Source organism: Montipora capricornis, chromosome 8 (assembly GCF_036669925.1).
Source record: "Montipora capricornis isolate CH-2021 chromosome 8, ASM3666992v2, whole genome shotgun sequence".
NCBI classification, from domain to species: Eukaryota; Metazoa; Cnidaria; class Anthozoa; order Scleractinia; family Acroporidae; genus Montipora; species Montipora capricornis.
In genome coordinates this window covers 16,088,696-16,108,341 of record NC_090890.1, presented here as the reverse complement: position 1 = coordinate 16,108,341, position 19,646 = coordinate 16,088,696, and the positions used below count along the sequence as shown (strand labels likewise).

At 39.2% G+C, this 19,646-nt stretch overlaps 2 protein-coding genes across 2 annotated transcripts in view; one reads left to right on the top strand and one right to left on the bottom strand.

Moving 5' to 3' along the window:
- The window catches only part of LOC138059031 (uncharacterized), a 7,689-nt gene extending 4,627 nt beyond the window's left edge, over nt 1–3,062 (bottom strand). The window contains exon 1 of the mRNA XM_068904532.1: nt 2,987–3,062. The gene's annotated coding sequence lies outside the window, so the exon portion shown is untranslated. The remainder of the gene's footprint in view (nt 1–2,986) is intronic.
- Nucleotides 3,063–3,134: 72 nt separating this feature from the next.
- Nucleotides 3,135–19,646, top strand: part of LOC138059300 (leukocyte receptor cluster member 8-like) — a 30,817-nt gene continuing 14,305 nt past the window's right edge. Inside the window, exons 1-4 of the mRNA XM_068904868.1 lie at nt 3,135–3,291; nt 6,232–6,571; nt 10,528–10,725; nt 18,558–18,738. Of these exons, the coding sequence (XP_068760969.1) occupies nt 3,245–3,291; nt 6,232–6,571; nt 10,528–10,725; nt 18,558–18,738 (766 nt within the window). The 5' untranslated portion in view covers nt 3,135–3,244. The remainder of the gene's footprint in view (nt 3,292–6,231; nt 6,572–10,527; nt 10,726–18,557; nt 18,739–19,646) is intronic.

The following is a 19,646-nucleotide window of genomic DNA, read 5'->3' as shown; positions in this document are numbered from 1 at the left end:
GTAAAGGGAAGTTAAACTTGAGGAAAGTTACCCGACAAAGGAAACATGTTCATCCCATCTGCTCTCAAGCGACTTACTAGCAAAACGTAGTATAATATTTTCTTAACCTTTCTTAAATGCTGTTGCTCTCGCAACAGGTAAGCAATACTTTTTTGTTGAGTAAACGTGGAAATTACGTAGTCATTTCAGTGATACAATTAAACATGCATTTCCGTGATACGATCGGATTGCGGAAGGTTCTTCCCTAACTCCAAATACCTGGATCTTTATGCACTTAAGACGTGCGAGCGAAAAAAATAACAAACAAACAAACCACTTTTACTATTCCGACATGAAATGTTGAAAGACTAAACTATGAATTGAATTAAAATAGCTGAAATAGCTTGATCCCAAATCAAACTAACATAGCTGTGAGCCATGCCCGTCAGAAAGCATGTGCGTATCAGAGAAAGTTGACACGATTAAAAATCGCGAAACGTGACAACTTAGCTACGATTTCAGTGTGTACTTAGATTTCTGGGTCAAATACAAGTCATATATACCCGGAAATGCTTTGTAAGGTACACACCAGTTTTTTGGTAAGTCATCATGTTCTGTGGCACGTTTACATCTCGTGTAATTATAACTAAACCAAACCACTTGACTTCGGTGGGGGGGGGGGGGGGGGGATTGGGATAGGGGGTTAATTAATTAATTCTGGGCTCCTGAAAAAATCCCTCGGGCTACTAACTTTTAAAATCGGAAGCCCGAAGGGCTCCCAGAAAATTTTCTTCAGTATGCAGCACCCTTGTAGTGCCTTAAAATTGGCATGCTGATGAATGAAATTTATTTTGTTGCTGTGGCACATAAAAATTGACTGTAAAAGATATTTTGAAGATTTCTTTTTACCAGCTAATTGCACATGAAATTTACTTTCCATTTTTGTTTTCAGATTATTACAGTTACATTGTCATCTTACAATCCAGCGCTTTATTTAGCGTTACCTATATTGCAACAGCCTTGAACACCAATACCGTGCGCAAGGCCAAAAGAAAACATTTGACATCTCTTCTCGTTTGGTCTTATCAGTCGTTGCGGAACATCAAAGGCGGGACAAAACGTCTTCCATGTTTTTGAACTGTAAGACCACTCATTTTGTACTTCAATCCACTTGTATTTCTCAATCGATCAATCAGCAAACAAATGGCGGGAGCTCAATTAAGTTTCCTGCATGTTTAGTCATCTTCACCAGTCTCCTTTGCATGGCTAAATCCAATATGGCGACCACTACTTTACACTGTACTTCAGTATTTATTATTTATTTTTTTTGCATGTCGCCCAAACAATAGAATAGCAAGTTGTGCAAGTAATTTAAGTCAGTGCATTGCATCCTGGGATGCATTAAAATATTGATGCATTTTTTTTTATTTGCATAAAAATGCATGATTTCTGCTTAACGTGATCCCTGATCTGATGCGCTATTTCTGTACAGCATCCCCAATAAGTGCCATAGGTATACCTGCCAACTCTCCCAGTTTTCCCGGGAGTCTCCAATTTTGTAATCAAATCTCCCGGTTATGCCACCAAATCTCCCGGGAACTACCTACCGTGACTTTTTCCATTTTTTTTCTCTAATTTCTTTATTTTCGCTATTTTAAAAAAGAAAATAAAGCAAGAAGTGGATTTAGTGCTCTTATTTAGTGCTTTTATTTGATTGCAAAATGTAAACCAGCGAGAGCAATCAAATTTATATATATTTAACGAGTATCGTAACTGGTCAGAAATAAACCAATCATATTGCACAATACATATTAGAAAATTGGCGCAGTTTTCGCACACTGTTTACATCTGATCTGTCAAAGCGAGGGTGGCCAATGTGGATCTCGATTCACTTCAAAAGGAATTCTTAGGCGCCCTTCCCTCGGGTTTTGAGGGGGTGAAAAACCTTGCTTTGCTGAAAGTGGAGAAGATTACTCCTCCTAGCTGGCGTCCAGCCATTTGCAAACACACAAGGTAAGCTACTTTTATGGGTGTTCTTTTGAAACTTGAGCGGGTTAGAGCTGCAAGTCACCATGCCAAATAGTTTCCATAAGACATTCCTTCTGAAAAATTCGTGAAATGGAAACTTTTCTGATTTTCTAGTGCCTCATGTTTCCAGTTCATGAATTTTTTAGAAGCGCAGTTTGTAAAAACTATTTTAAATCACTTTTCCACACAAACACTGTTAATTTCAGACGTATTTGGCTTCTCATTATTGATAAGATGGCTTCCAAAACCATCATGCATCATAAGATCTATTCATGCTGCAAACTCACTCAAACCCATTATTACTCGAACTCAGCTTTGATAGATCTCACGCATTCAGACAAGTTTCCCACGCCCAGCTGACAATAGTGAGTATAATTGCTTAAAAACCGATTAAATAGAAATTCATTTTTTTTCGGCGAAAAACAGTTGGAGAGTCCGGTTTTGAAGTCGTCAAAAAACCTTCTACATCCTCGGTTATCTTCGGAAGTCGTCGGGAAATCTTCGGCAGTTGTCGGAAGTCGTCGTGAAATCTTCGGCAATCTTGGGAACCCTTCGGAAAATTTCGGACAAATATTATCTAGACGTCTCCAGATTTTCGTACTCTGGGGGTTGGCAGGTATGCATAGGGCTACATACACTTGACACTAAAGTCCACACATTCTGCCTCCATGAAATTTCAGTTCAAACTAAAGGAGCTGTATGCACATAAACTGGAGAAAGCCCAGTCTCACTCAACAAGTTATTAAACCACGTCAACCTTACTGTCATTAGTGTATATACAGTATAATATACACGAATACATGCACATAATTATTAACATGAACAGTACATGTACGTACTTATTTGATATGTCTAATGGTTGGAAGTTTTTCAACCAATATTATTTTTAACCAGTATAACTAACTGGTACGGCAAGGTAATCTAGCCGTCTCAAAAAAGTTAGTCAGTTATTCAATGTAAGTAAAAGATTGCAACTCACCGCTTCGTAATGTCAATACCGGCAGTGTATCCTCGAGATAGCAATTTCTCTTTCATTGCGCATGTGCAAATGTCAGGGATTCATCGTTGATATGCAATTGATCCACCCTCTGGGCGAGATTACCCAAGATGCAATATTCTGTGCAATTATCCTTTCTGACGTGATTTGGGGTTGTCGTTGTTGAAACGAACTTCGTTGTTTTCCCAGGAAATTGGATATATTTTTCAATTTAAGGCGCTTTCAAACGGGTTAAGAGACATGATAACGAGTTGGAATGCGAAGGATATAGCTGCTGCTGCAAATTGGTGAGTACATGGTTGGAATTATTGGCATTTCACGAAGACTTCAAAATGTGGAATTTTTAGAACTTTTTGTTTTATTCATATCTTTCTCGTTAGCTATATATAGATAGTAAGCTTATCTATTCAGTGCAAAGGTGCAAAGGAAAAAGGAAGATTCTAAAAACACCTGTGTCGCTTTTGACTTGTGTCAGCTATTGTACATGTATCGTTTCCTAGGACTTTACTTGAGTGCTATGCTGGATTAATTAAGGAGAACTCAAATTAACATGCATGCCAACGTTAATAACGTGGGCTAAACTACACAACTAAGGGCCATTTTTCCTGAGATCTTTATTTTTGGTGCATGGCTGATTTCCATTGACTTATGAACCAACAATTCTAGTACAATTCACTAAAATGGCAATGTTTTCGTAAACTCAGGATTGAGGCACAGCAATACATACAGTATCTTCCTCCTTCATGATCAGTAATCTGTTAAGTCCCCGGCTACACGATGTAACAATGTTAGAAGAACATGTCACTTGGATACGCATATAACATTGTTGGTAACATGTCACTTAAGTCTCTGCAATACAACATTGTTGAAAGAGCGGCTAAATGCTTCAACATTTGTTGTACATGTATGTTGGAGAACATGTTTGATCGAAATCAAAACATTCTTCCAACAAAAAACATGCATGCTACACATTCTAACATTGTTGATCCAACAAAAATGTTTTATAACAATGTTTTATAACAATGTAGCCGTACAGTACATGTACATGTACAGTACAGGCCGCAGGAATAGCAGCACTTACATGTGCATAAAATGCAAGCAATATGGGGGATTTACATGCAAACTACACGTGAAATACCCGCTAAAAACAAGTGTAAGTATTTACACGAGCCTTACACGCACCTCATTTACACGCAAATTGAGTGTACATGTGTAATTCCGTACAGAAATTAAGTGTGCGTTCGATTGAGATATACTGATCTATCTTAAAATTTGGAACACAAAATTCAAAAACGGATATCACTACGGATTTCAGAAATCGAAAATCCATGTTCAGAAACTTCAATTAATGTATTGTGCGGCAAAACCAGTTTTTAGATTTTAATTTATAGATAAATAAAGTATTCAACTAAACGATATACACACTAAAATGCCAGTGATTTTTTAATAATTCGATAGCTTTCTCAAACATCAATAAATACATGTAACTCCTTTCGTTGACAAGAAACAGAGTGTACATGTACATACAGTGTATATTGTCTTCTCAGGCATGAACTCGACCCACAGAAAAAAGCACAGTGGAAACCTTCTTAGAATTCAATATCGCATTCTCATAAGCGGTGGTCAGATTTCATGAACTTCACTAGAAGCACAAAGGACTGTTGTCACAAATAAATTTATTTTGTGGTTTGAGTAAAAACTTTACAAATAAAAATACTATTATGATAAAACATGAACTTCTCAGGATTGTTTATGTACATGTATAAATCAGTAAAAACTTGTGTAAGGATGTAATTATTTCATTTTTTTTAATTACACCGTTCTGTACAAAGGAAAACTGGAATCTTCATAACAAATCACTTCTATTTACAAAGCTATGCAAATTACGTGCCCTAGAAATATACACTTGGTAGCACAGTACAAGTGCTCCCAAAGCCAAAAATAAACTTTGAGCCTGGTTAAAAATTGTGGTGAGGAGAAAGCAATTGCTTTTGTGTAGCTCAATACCATGAAGGTGGAGGCATTGCCTACAGTACCAGCAACAACATTCTCCCCTCCCCCCCCAAACCTCATTGATGAGTAAAATCATCTGGCATTTGACAGCATTAAATCTGTCAAGATTTGCCCCTATGAGTCAGTGCTGTTTTTGTGGTTCTTCCTCAAGACATTAGAAAATGTTTGGAAAGTGCATAACCTCTCAGTGCAAATTATTAATTTTGTCCTTTTAAAGTCCTTAAAATGTCTTAAAAAAATGTTTTGTCATTTCTGTTTGAAAACTGTAAGTTGATGAAATATTTTGACTACATGTACTGTAGTGAGCCACTGCAGGTCTTGAAATTGTCACCAATACAGTCACATTTGTGACTGTATTTTTTCCCTTTGGGATTAAAATATCTAGAGAAGTCGCAAATTTGCTCTTTTGAAACAAAAGGGTTAGCAGTTGCCACTTAACTGCTGCATGTACTTTTGCTAAAATAAATAAAGAAATGACAAAATTATTTTGTTTTACACCATGAATTTTCTTGCAATCTGAAGATAGCATAATTGTAGCGTAATTTAGCTGCGTTGTTACATGCACACGTGCTACGATGTTATGTGTGGGAGGCGCGGTGGCCTCATGGGTAGTGCGCTTGACTCCGGATCAAGTGGTCCTGGTTTGGGTCCTGGCCGGGGACATTGTGTTGTGTTCTTGGGCAAGACACTTTACTCTCACAGTGCCTTTCTCCACCCAGGTGTATAAATGGGTACCGGTGAATCTATTGCTGGGGGTAACCCTGCAATGGACTGGCATCCCATCCAGGAAGGGGGGGGGGGAGGGTAAAAATACTCCTAGTCACTTCATGCTATAGAAACCGGAGAGAAGCGCTGGCCTGATGAGCCTTCTAGACTCGTAGCAGACTTTACCTTTACCGTTACGTGCACAACTCCATTCCTTCGATCATTAGCCTTTTCAGTGGTTTCTTTACACATGTATTGGGGTCTCACATTTTGTTTTGGTAAACCGCTGACTAAATTCTCGTATCTTGTCGCAAAATTGTTACTGGATTAGTTCGAACCCTGCACTGTAGCTATTCTGTCCTTTGCCTTTCTAAAAGTACAGATGTAATATAGGCCAATCTTCTGTATTTGCTTCAGCAAATCCTGTATTTAGTATAAATTACAAAAACTGTCAAGAAAATTAAAAATTAATGTCTTCCTGTGTTTTGACTAATGCTTGGTTATGGCAGGTCTCGTCAATATCAAGCAACAGCTGACAATAACCAGAAGCCAGGATCAAATGATGGACCAAAACAAGGAGAGACTCCAGAGTGGGAGAGAGCACGTCAAGCCCTAGCGAAAGTTAGCAATCAAAATGTGAACAAATCCCTAGCAAAACCTAGTTTAAAAAACAACACCAATATTAACAGCCCTTCAACAAACAATCAACAGCAAGTGCTGGCATATCATCCATATTATCAACATCAGTATTTACAGCAGTGGAATGGGTATGCTTATCCCTTTCAATATCCAGGCTATGGATCAGCATACATGATGCCTCCACCCCAGCCAAGTGGACCAGCACCTCCGGTTAGTTTGTTAGACTGTATGTTACATATATCAAACAGTGAAATATTGTGACAGCTCATACAGAGGGTTGTTTTCAAGTTCCAGGGTACCCTAAGGGTCATCCTACACGTATTGTCTACAAGTGAGTCATACATGTAACTAAAATTATGAAGAGTTCAATTACATTCGAACAACGTTGTCTTGCTCTTTAAGCCCTTCAGTTTGATGTTTGCTTTAACACTGGTTATGTTTACACATTACATGTATCCTTATTTCCTGTATTCTGTCTCCCTGCTTTGCATTCAAATTCCCCATATACATGTATCTGCAATACATGTACAGCTGCATATCTATGTGCCTTTACACATAAATTGAAAAGAGGCTATTACATACATGTACATACCGTAAGTATACATGTACACATGTAATTAACATAACATAAAGCCTTAATTTATACACGATAAGAGTTACATGTAAAGCTGCCAAGCTTGTGGGGTCGTGTGTACAAGCAGGCTTTTAGCCAGGATTTTGAAAGTGGGAGTCCAAATTTTATGTGGGCCTTGGGGGGTCTGGGGGCATGCTCCCCCAGAAAATTTTGAAAAATTGAAGCCTCTTAGACGTTATTTCCGCGATTCTGACAGCTGTAAACGTCTTTCAATTTACCTATTACACCGCTGTTTTTTCCTTGATAATTTAACTCAGCTATCCTTTCCTCAACTTACCTTGTTTAACATTGAATTATATTTGGGATAGGAACTCCAGTTGTTATGAAGAGTGATTGAAATTTGAAGTTGTCAAGCCATGATTTACACGAAAGAACAGATATGCGTGGCTTTGTTGGTCGAACTGCATTCTGGTCTACAATCTTTAACTATTCACCTACTATTTGTATTCCTAAAGCAATTACGATGATTGCACATGTTATTACACCAAATGGCTTTTTTGTTGTAATGCCCGCCAGATTTCGCTTGAACAGAGCAGAATACAATCAAGCGATTACAATAACATTTGTAGCCGCGAGATCGTCTTACCGAGTTGGAAGGCGCGTGATCTTTGACTCATGTCCTCATAAATAATTACCAAAGTGCGCATTTATTTATAGCAGCCGGCAAAGTAGCCTGGGGACGACTTGGTAAGTCAATATCACTGAACAGCGGCTTTGCCTGTGAAATCGCTTCGCTCAACTTTGATTCATTTGATCAAAACAGAAAGGAAACTCGCTAAAAAAGTGTTCATATAGAAGAAAAATACGACAGCAGCACTAAAACAACTCTTGAGAGCAAAAAGAAATGTAACTTTTATTAATTTATAGACACTGTTTTGTTACATTAAGCACAGAAGTTCGTAAATGGCCGCCCAAAACAGGCCGTCGAAAATCTCCCATTTCTGAGAACTGGCCGTCCTTTGGACGGCTGGACGGCCGCCTGGCTAAAAGCCTGTGTACAAGTATTTAATCTAAGACCTAGAAATATGAGTTAAAAATATACGTAATCATTATCTCAACTGTAATTGGAGAAGTGGACGCATTTGAGCTGTCGAAGAGAAAGTCTTTAAAATATTCTTTGGTAATAAGTTGTTTTTTGATTTCCTTAAAATTAAAATTGTCAATTTTATCATTACAGTTAACTTACAGTACCGCTCAAAGGTAAGTTGACAGTCACTCGCGAGTCGCGAAACTCGACTTGAGACTTGATTCTCAATCCTCGAAAATTTCGAGAATCGAGTCTCGAGTCGAGTTTCGCAACTCGCGAGTTGAGTCTTTCAAGTTTCGAGTCGAGAAAAATAATGATTTTGATGCTTGACTGATCTCTCGAGAAATAAATTAGACAAGCAAAGTGCACTTTTGTGTTGTACATGCGTTGAAAAAGCGAGTTGGATATCAAGTGTGAGTAGTTCTGTTCACGAAATATGCACACAGTTCCTGTCGCTTGTTTCCTCAAAGGATCAAGGAATAATCTGTTGCGATCATTCACAAAACAGCTCTCTTCACAATCGACTTCAACATGCTACGCTTGACTTAAAAGTTAAAACCTGAAGCTTTCTTTACCCTGATAATAAATGTTATCGATCGTTGATTTTAAGCAAAGAGAATGTAATGTACTGTAATGCCTCGAGCAAGCAATCTCAAATTTACGAAGTCCTGAATTTTTTCAATGGTTCTTCCATCGCATTATTGGTCATATTGGTAAATCACGTTTGGTTGTTTTAAATAAAGTGAGGTTGCCTGGTAAGGCAGTGGCATTACGAGCGTATAAATGTTCCAAGTTTCGCTTTAATACGTTGACATGTGCAAATTTCACTTGCGGATGAAGTTACCCTCAAGCAGATGTCACGCAATGCTTTGACTTTCGATTACAGCCTATTTCAATTATTTTACCTACTTACGAAATCATCAGAGAATATTTCTAAAGTAAGAAGAATAACTTCCAGTGTGTAGGAACGAATCAGACACTGCAGGCATATTTACAAGTGCTCAAAAATGTAATTGTGGAAGTACATGCGCAAGCCTGGTGGTCTGCGTTGGTTCGTTTCGATCCACTGCCTCTCGTCACTTTACAATACTTGGTTTTTAAAAAATAATGGTTGCACGATTTGTGTCAATTCATGCGCATGGTAAAGGTACCTGACAAGTTTTCATACAACAAACGAATAAGGAGATTTTCAAGTTAACTCAATTGTGCCGTGGTGTTGGCTTAATACAGCAATAAATGAATAATTGCGTATACCCGTGCGAGTTTTTAGAGCATGTTATATTTTCTCTTTCAATTCTCTTGACAAAACGAGCAAGCAGATTTGCGACCATAATTGACCATTCGTTTTTTGATGATTTTGATGATAAAGTTTCAATTCAGCTTTGTCACGATGGGAAAGACGCGATAGTATTCGGAATTCCAGTTTGTTGATATTACAATGCCAACTTTCGAACGAGGCCCCTTTTTACTCCGATAAATTACATGTCCGTGGTCATTTTGCTTGTTTGTGACTGGGTTTGTGCCTGGGGAACGCATCGGAAACTCGTGTATTTTTTTCAGAACAAGTGAATAAGATCGCGACGTTATTTTTCTACATGCTGAAGGATAATGAAGATAATATTTTTTCGCAGGCCAAGAACATTGAAAGCTTGCTTAGAGTCGACATGAATATTGCATACAAAGGCTCCCTTAGCGGAATTGTTCATTTCTTCGAGACACAAATAGCTTTCTCGAGTTCTTCTCGAGTTTATGCATATTCCAAAGTCCATCTTTCTCGATTCTCGAGCCTCGATTCTCGCGTCTCGAAACTCGAACGTCTCAACCTTCGCGATGCGAGAATCGAGTTTCGAGGATCGAGTCGAGACTGTCAACTTACCTTTGAGCAGTACTGTAATTCCAGAGGGCTGACCTACGAAAGGCTAAAGAGTCCCTCAATAATCTGCCGTCTGTGTAAGAACTTTCTCTCTTCTGAAGATGTTCTTAGAAAGGCAGTCTAAAAAATTTCCTCTAAAGAGCCTCTTTGTAATAATTTATAACCCAACTGTGATCCAATTTGTAAAGTTTAATATTCAATGAGATGCCATATCTTTAGGTAAATTAAAAATAATCCTAGCAGCCCTACAGCAGCCCTTAGACAGTTATTTTTTTTGTTACAGACAGCAAAAAAGGTAAAGTTATAATAATTAATACAGTATTATTCTTAGTACATGTAGATTATCTACAATCTTAGGGTGCGTTTGATTGACCATATTCCGGAATAGGAATATATGGAATGTAAGTTAGAAATCCTTCGTTTTTATGGAGATTCACATTAAAATTGTCAAAAATCTGCTAAAATGCTATTTTAAACAAATTTTTCTTATCCTTGCTGCTTCGAAATGGCCAAACATACCGTTTTAATCATCATTCCACGTATTCTTATTCTGGAATAGGGTCAATCGAACGTGCCCTTAGACTGTTGCATAAAATCTTGCAACTCATTTAGGACCATTACATTATTTCTAGGCCTATCAGCCATCACCACCACCCTTGCCATTGTCAACAGCTAGCACATTAAACACCACTGAGAACAATGATATTACATGTACTTCTTCTGCCAGTGAAAGAGAGGGTGAGAGAAAGGAATCATTCTCTTATCAGTCAAGGCAGCCTTGGCAGGCTGGAAAGCAGCAAAATCTCTCATTTTCCCAACGCCAAGAGAAGGTAGAGTAGATTGTATGTATTTTTCTGTAGCCCAAGTGAAGTTCTACTTGAAAATCAGATTTGCCGCCATTGTACAGTCAGGGCTGTCAATAAATTTAAAAGTAGAAGGCTTATAATTAAAAGTAGGAGGACATGAAAGTGAGCTTTGCTGACTTGGAATCTCTGCTGAGGAAGGAAAAACAAGGGTGGTGCAGTGGTGAGAGTACTTGCCTCCCACCAATGTGACCCAGGGTCGATTCCCAGACTCGGTGTCATACAGTATGTGGGTAGAGTTTGTTGTTTCTTTTCTCTGCTCCGAAAAGGCTTTCCTCTGCGTACTTTGTTTTTTCCTCTCCACAAAAACCAATATTTGATTTGATTTGAGTTAACCTACATGTAAACCGGCCTAAAGTGGCCAGACTTAGTATTTTACTCTGTCTAAAGCTGGACAATTTTACTCGTCAATAGGGGTGTCCCATTGATTTTGTTAGTGTCCCCAATTACATTGTACATGTACTGTAGTGCTCTAAATCCATTGACACTTAACTAAAGTTGCTAAATGTTCTTTCTTTGGTTCCGATATCATGGTGTTTTGCCAGACTAAGTGCAAGACTGGGAACTGTAAACGGGTTCACACTCTTGAGTGCATCATGGGTAATCATGGCGACATGGCGAGAAATTCAAAGGTTTGTATGGAAATTTAAAGCAAAATATAGTGCACATGACTCTACTTCATAGACTTTTACCTTCATAAACCAAACATAAGTTCATGTTCACAGCTGAGTTGAACTAGACTTGGTATCTGTTTCTTTGGAATTCCTAAATATTGCCTTTTTTGGCTCCATACTTTCTCTGTAATTTTGTGCCTCTGGAATTAAAGGAAATGTATGGCAGAAACTCTTTTTAATAAAATAATTTCTCTCAAAATTTATTCTGCTGCACCTTTGAGTGCATATCTTTTGTTTTAGAAAATTGCATAATTTATCGTGAATACTTTTCATTGTTTTGAACTTCCTAACAAACCTTTGAATTTCTATCCATCTTGCCCTGATTACCCATGATGCACTCAAGAGCTTGAACTCATCTATTCAGTCCCAGGTGTTCCACACATTTGACTAAAATTATCGCCAAGGTCGCCAATTTGGCAACTGCTCCGGCATGGAAGTGGTGTCGTGTTAATCGATATACTTTTTTAAACTCTAGATCGAGACAATGAAAAAGCTTGCAGTTCTCTTCTTTCTCTATTAATTTTGTATGAAGAGTTGAAGGACAGCGAATAGATGTACACACGTAAGAGCGATTGGAAGGCAGCCATCTTTGTTTGGAGAGGGAAGAAAAAATACTCACTGTAGGTGGGGTGGGGTTAATTGCCATTTTTGTTTGTGGTGCCCACTGCTGGTGAGAATGGAAGTAAATTTGAACTTGCATGCAACCAGGTGACTCTGCAATACTGGAAGCTGCATCACTTTCCCCCACAGATTTGAAGAAATGTGACCTTCCACGGGAAAACGTACACTAACGTTTGCCCGTTAAACGGCTAAAAACTAACGGACGGTTAACGGATATTAAACGGTTGTGAACATTGTTTTAACGTTTTTTACTAACGCTCTGACGGTGAGTGCTAACGCTCTAACGGGTTGTGCTAACGCTCTAACGGTTTGTGCCAACGCTCTAAATTTCTTTCGATCAGTTCTAACGTTCTGCCTTAGCGCTTTAACACCAAGTCTTAGTTCTAAGCTCGAAAGGCTGATCGATGACACCACAACGTAGTGAGCGATTACCGTTCATCGAACAAAGGCCATGGTTTGAAGTACTAGCACCATCGTGAGCTGGCCAAAACAAATCGGATGCACATTTCAGCGAGTTTTTTGCTTTAAGAATACTACGATGTAGACAGGCCACCAGAAACGATTGCGTGACTTTTAAAATACGATTCCGAAGAGGCGCGCCCATGGCGCCATAACTGCTGAATGCAACGAAGTCCGGATAAAAGTGGCTAATCTCGATATGTTTTGACCGTCGGACTCACAATGAAGCGATGCATTACTAAATTGTGAATTTCTCACGGCATCCATTACTTCATTAGCTACTGTAGTTGCAAAGTAAAATACAACAAATGATTATTTTCATCCAAAGAAATGTAGCATTTCATGTTGTTTTCAAAGCCGAAGTAACGATAAATTCAAAGCGGTGCGTTCATAAGAGAGCTCTTTGCTATAAATACGATAAAAGAGTTCTGTATCATCAGTTAAGATGCCGAGGGGGCAAAAAAGCTCGCGAGAAACTCCAGGCGAGTGGTTAAGTTAAACAGATATTTTTCAGTTGAAATTTGGTAAGTCATGCATCATTCAATCACATATAATATGGCGTTCGCTCAGGATGGGTCTTCGATCTTTGGTCTTAGTTTTTGGAGTCTTTATTGTCCATTCTACCTATTAGCGTAGTTATTTCAGTTTGAAATCCATCCAAGACTCGAAGCGCTCAACCTCAAATAATATCGAAAACTCCAGCATTCCCAGCGCCAAGGATGCGTAGCAGGATTTTCGTATACCGGCTTTAGATACATGCTTGCAGCCGTCACGCCATGTGCTCCTCTCTGATTGGATGATGATTTCTTATTAGCCAATCACAGAGGAGCAAACGTTGTGACGGCTGCAAGCCGTCACACCAAACTCCAACTACGCTTCCTTGGAGTTCCGAATGCTGGATTTTTTCAATTTTATTTGAGGTCCAGCGCTTCGAGTTTTGGACGGATTTCAGATATAATGGCATGAAAGGAAACCTCTGGGTTTCAGCTTGCTTGGTGCGTGATTTGAAACCTGTACGATGCGAATTTGTCAGTGAAAATCGGCTTGGTGCTGGAGCGATCCGAAATCGAGCTTTCCACCCTTGTTTTACTATTGGTACGCAGAGGTGAACGTCGAACACAAACCCTTCATTTTTCTCGGTATTTTTAATTTTTTAAAAAGCGCTCTACTACATGTAATTCTACTAAGTTGTAGAAGGACACGGCCGGTTTTCCCAAAGAGGGTCACATTTTTAAACGACGCTCTACGAATCCTCTGATCCGGAACAATCGATACAGATTATTAATTCACTTGCCAACAGAATCCAAGATTTGCCCAACGGATAAGGTTAATAACTATTATATATCTGACGTATGAGACTAACGCTCTAACGGACGAGGCTGACGCTCTGACGGATGAACCTAACGTTCTGACGGATAAGACTAACGTTCTAACGGATGAAGTTGACGCTCTGACGGTTTCATGTAAACTTCTAACGGACGGCTAACGGATATCTAACGCTTCGGTCAATTTAACGGTTTAGCGTTAGTGTACGTTTTCCCGTGGAAGGTCACAAATAATTTAGATTTTGGCTTTGACCTAATAAAAGCAATTGTCTTTGAGAAAGAAGGTTGGCTTTCTAAGTTGCACGCAGTCAGTGTCACTCGTTTACTCCATGTGTCTGGCTCCATTTTCCTGCGAAATTGTCAAAGGTTTACCGATTACCTTTTACTTGTCATTCATTACTTGCTGATCACCGTTTGGCAGCACTGATCAGCTGTGTCATTGCCTCCTGAACAGGTAAGCATATTTAATCTCTGCCTGGATTTTAGGCTTTATAGTTTCAAACTTACCTCCCTTGCCTTCTCAAGTATAAAGCAACAAGGTTCTCTTTTGAACAAAGTTTTATTACCTTTAATTGACCAAACAAAAGAGCATGCCTGTGGATCTCCTCTTCCCTGAATTGAAAATCATACTTTACAACAAGCCTGGTCTCTTTAGTGAATACATAGGCATACTAGTTTTGCCTTTTTTTGTGCAAAGCAACTATTTTTTATACCTTGCAAGCAGCGATTGTCAGTACCGGCGATGTACTGGCAAGTAAATTCTTACAGTATTATTATTATTATTATAGCAGTACAAATGTTTGGATGCTGGTAGATAAAGCAAGATAGGGCGAATCACGTAACCTATCTGCATAACAGGAAAATAAAACTACAAATTCTAATGGAAGAAAAACAAAATAAAAATTAAAAATGTGGTAATCAGATGACCCCTTAAAATAACTAAAAATTGCAGAAATATTAAGATGTGATCATTTTGAATGTCCTGGCAATATTAGTGTGCAGCTCAAAACAGCTTTCTGCATTCTCATCAGAATTTCTCTGTCTTCTTCCAAAAATGTTTCTCATCTCAATTTCAAGCTCCTTGGACCAACCTCCAAGTACATCCATAATGACATTCAATTGTATGATCTTGTATCCTGGGTGTTGTCTTGACAGCTCCAGTCGTAGAGGTCCATACTTCTCTGCCTTTTCTGTTTCTTTCTAACCACGGACAGCTCATCTCAACCATCAGTACTTTCTTGCTCTTGTGATCAACAAAGCGTGCATCCAGGCGATTAGAACGTACAAAAGTGTGATCAGCACATACTGGTACGTCCCAAAATGCTTCTGCATCAGATGACGTGGAGAGTGGTCTAGGCCTCACTTGAGACAACCATGGAGGAACTTTCTCAGGAAGCTTGAGATCTCTAAGCATCTCAAAGAAAAGCACCTTCATTGCCATATTGTGTCTTTCTTTAACTATTTTGACTGTGCTAGGGATGGACAACCAGCAAGTACATGGGCCAGACTTTCAGTGGCTTTACCACACATTCTATATGTGATGTTGTTCCAGTCTTAAAAGCCGGGTAGACTAAAGTTGGAGTGAGCTGTTCATACAGCTCCATAATACCTGCAATCCATAATACCTGCCATCTTGATCTCGGTAGATTTCCGTGCCAAGGTTGATCTTCGATCTTCTCCACAAGCTTTTCATTTACAGCCTTCTTGAGATGTTTCTTGATCAGCTGTCCCTTGATCTTCACCTCTGGTGCTTCCAATGGGCTGCACGATGGTTCGGGGTTATTCAACTTCAGAGCTATCCCTAGTTCGTCAGCAAACTTGTTTGCATCTTTAATGGGTGAGGAGAAACACCTTTTCTGCCAGTCTTTCCTCAAATTGTTGGACAGTTGCCATCATGGGGTCTGAATTGTCATGTAACTTGACAGGGGCTTTTATCTTGATCAACTTATACTCTTGTTTAACCTCGTCCACCTTTCTCTCTGGGAAGATATAATGTGGCCGTGGAGCTTAGTGGATGCTTTCCTCCGTTTTCACTGATGATCTTTCTTGTCTGTCTATCTACATGTATGTTCCTTAGTTCTTCTAGTGGCCAGTGCTGTGTCCACATAGGGTATGCATGTGAGCACGGGTAAAGCAAACTGGTTGGTTGTGATAACGCGATTACAATCTGACAGAGGGCTTGTCCAGATTACTGACAATCATTTCAAGTACACCTTCGTCACCTCTAAGGGCTTGATTCTCTTGTTGCATCACACTCTCTAATTCCTACAGTAGGAACTTGCAGTTGAACCCTGACTCAAGGTTCTTCACCTGCTGTTGTTTCATCAAGCCTGAGATCTTTAACATTTTGAACTTGTTTACCTCTTCTAACATGGATGATGTTGCATTTCTTTGAATTCCAGTGGAGACCATGTCTTGCATAGCATTACAGGTTGATCGTAAAACCTGTTTAATTTACACTCAGAGGCACTCATTAAGGTCATCCACATAAAGTAAGTGAGTCACCTTGGTCGATAAAGGTTTGGGCAATTTGTATCCCTCAGCAGCATTCAATAACCACGCAATGGGTTTTAAACACAAAGTAAAAAGACATGGACAGAGGGCATTACCCTGAGGCAGTCCCTTTCTTAATCTGATGGTGGCTGATGTCTCCATTCCTCGCTTTTTAGAAGCTATGATCTTAGTATTCCAGCTTAGATTTTGAATCACCTTGCCAATCCAGATGGGTAGCCTGTGTACTTCCATCATCTCTATCAGCCAACTATTATCCACAGAATCGTATGCTTTCCTGACATCAACCCAAGCCATGCTGAGGTTGTGTTTCCTTTGGTATTATTATTGTTATTATCAGCCTGATGTCACGCTGATAACCCCAAGGGAAATAATCGGTTTCTTCAGCTCAAAATAGTCCGCAGTTCTTTCGTTCATATAATACTCCACAGTGTGTCATGGAGGGAAAATGGCAACCAACATTACATAGTTATTTGGTGACCATTCTGTGAAAGAAGGTCACCAAGAGGTGGAGAAGAAAACTGAGCTTCAAGTGCTGAGTGTTTCTTCGATGATAGGTAATTAAACAAGTGTAAGATTTCTCATTTTGAGTGGTGGTAAAATGAGACGAAAGAAGCTGGCTGAAGCTGGCTTACTAGCCGGCTGTTTTGACTTGCTACCAGCCCTTATTGACAGCCCTGGCAGTGCACATCCTATGTTTACTCCTGTTTATGTTGACCTTTTATGACCTAAAAATCAGCTCCAAAAATTGCCCTCGACTTATACTTGAGTCATACAGTTAGAGCTGGTTTGGTAGCACTTGAACTATCAGATAATTGGCATAACAATAATTGCCAATAAAAATCCGCATAACAACTGACTTTACACAACAAGTTGCGATTGTATTAAATTTTGTGTGTTTTATGAGCTTGGCTGGGCTTTTCGTTGTCCACAGGAAAATTTGGAGAAATAACATGTAAGTGGGTTACCGTATTTACCCGTGTATAGGTCGATCCCATGTATAAGTGGACCCCCAATTTTTGATGGCAAAAAACGCAATTTCTTAATTTCTTTGTCAAATGTTCATGAGACACTAATCCTGTATTCTTCGATTTCTGGAAATCTGGATACACAAAAAAATCAGGGCCTCAAGCGCTTAATAGTTTTGTTGTTCAGCAGCTGTTGTATATGCGGGCGTTTTGTCCTTGAGTTTCGAAAAAGTTCTCTGAAAATCGAACATGTAAACCTCAAACTCACCTGTTTCGTTGTTCAAGGATAAAGGGCTTTAGAGGATAAGCACAATGCAACATCACAGAAGCAGGAGTCGATCTTTGAAAATAACTTGGGAACGATGGGAAAATGTGCAAGGTTTAATTGGTCCTTGACTTACGATTTCTCAAATGACAAACAAAACAAAACTCATAAACCAAACAATACGAAGTTTGCAAAAGCATTTAAATCTGCCAGGTTTGTATAAAGAATAAAAAACAATCATTACCAACCAGCGTTTTCACGCCAACACGAGTGACGATGCTTGCACGCAAACACGAGGTATTGCGCCAGGTTACTAAGCCGTTGAACGATCGTGTTTTATTCGAAGAAACAGAAATGCTTTATAGAGCTTTCCGCCTTTGGAAAACGAAAATTTCCCGTGTCTATTTCATATTTGTGCTTGTGAGTATCTTCAACATTTAGAGTTGGACAAATCCTTTTTTATTTCAACTGGAATTGCTTACATTCGTTTTGAAGTCTTTTGTCATTCATTTTGAAGTCTTTTACAATGTACGTCGGCTTTAGTCCATTGCGTTCGTTATGCCCAAGACAACATTATTATGTTAATTTTGAATAAATTACTTAGCTGGAACTTGGCTCAAAATCTTTGACCCGTGTATAAGTCGAGGGCGATTTTTGGAGCTTCTTTTGAGGCCATAAAAGGTCGACTTATACACGGGTAAATACGGTAAATACAAACCTCTGGACATGCCTCTTACACTACAGTCATAATCATCTGTACAGTACCGCTCGAAACTATTAGTGCATTTCCACGTGGTAATACCTCGTCTTTGCTGATAGTGTGATAGTGTGGACGAAAACCGCAACTGAAGTAAGTCATGTCTCCAGTCACCACTTAGTAGAGAGAGGGTCTGTTAGGCCCCTTGTTACAGGTGGTTACCGGTAGTCCACTCAAACCAGTCACCAATCTCAAAGTTTATTGAAATCTCTACTTTAGGAGTTTGAAATCATGGAAGAAGAAAAGAGGCATAGCTCACAGGTGCCCCCAACCACAGCTTTAGCAGAAAGACAGCAGAGCAGTTCTTATGCGGATATTGTGAAACGGAGTAATGAGTCCTACAGCAATGGTACTGGCAAACAGTTTTGGAAACAGTCAAATCAGCCAAAATGGACACCAGGCAAGTTCATCAATGTTTTGCTTTACCTACGTATGGCTTTAGGAATACAGAAATCTATGTTTTTCATACATATGTATACAGAGTATGCTGTAATATATAGATTTAGCCAAGCCTAAAAGTGGAGCTCCCGCTGCTAACCCCAGAAAGCAAATTATACACTCTTGTTTTTTATAAACGTTCTTATAATATAGTCTGGTGTTGTGAGGCTGAAAACGTTCTTAAAGATGTTTATTACTTTACATGGTATAGTTTTTGTGGTAGTGCACTTCACACTATGTCACTGGGTTTGTGGAGTGAGTGATTGAGTGAGTAAAGTGATTGTAAAGGCCTGGCCAAATGCTCGCAACATTTCAACGCAACATCTTGCAACATTATTGGGCACAACATGATGTGTACGTTTGGCCCCCCAGTTTGGATATGTTGTGTGCGTTTGGCCAGTCCATTCAACACATGTCACAACATCATGCAACAATGTTGCAAGATGTTGTGTTGAAATGTTGCGAGCGTTTGGCCAGGCCACAAGGCGATGGTGGCAAATAGGCCCGCAGGGCGTGCATAACTCACGAACATGAACAGGTCTGCTGGAAGCGAGCTGGAGTTTCAACAAAATGAGCTCCAAAATCGGCATGAATTTGTAACACTAATGAATGATAAAGCAGCTGCCATTTCCAAAACGATTACCTAGTGATAAATAACCTGGTCCAGGAGAGTGAATTTTTGACTTTGCAAAACAGTGGTCAACATCCTCAAGAGTTGGGCTATTGTGATCTTTGTGTTGAATTTGCACATTTCTTGTAAATTTTTGAAACACTTGCCATCATTTTGACACCGATGTATCCTTTGTTTCGTGAGTAAACATGCGAGGTCATTTGATCACGGCGCCCGCTGAATTCAATGTCACTTTCGAT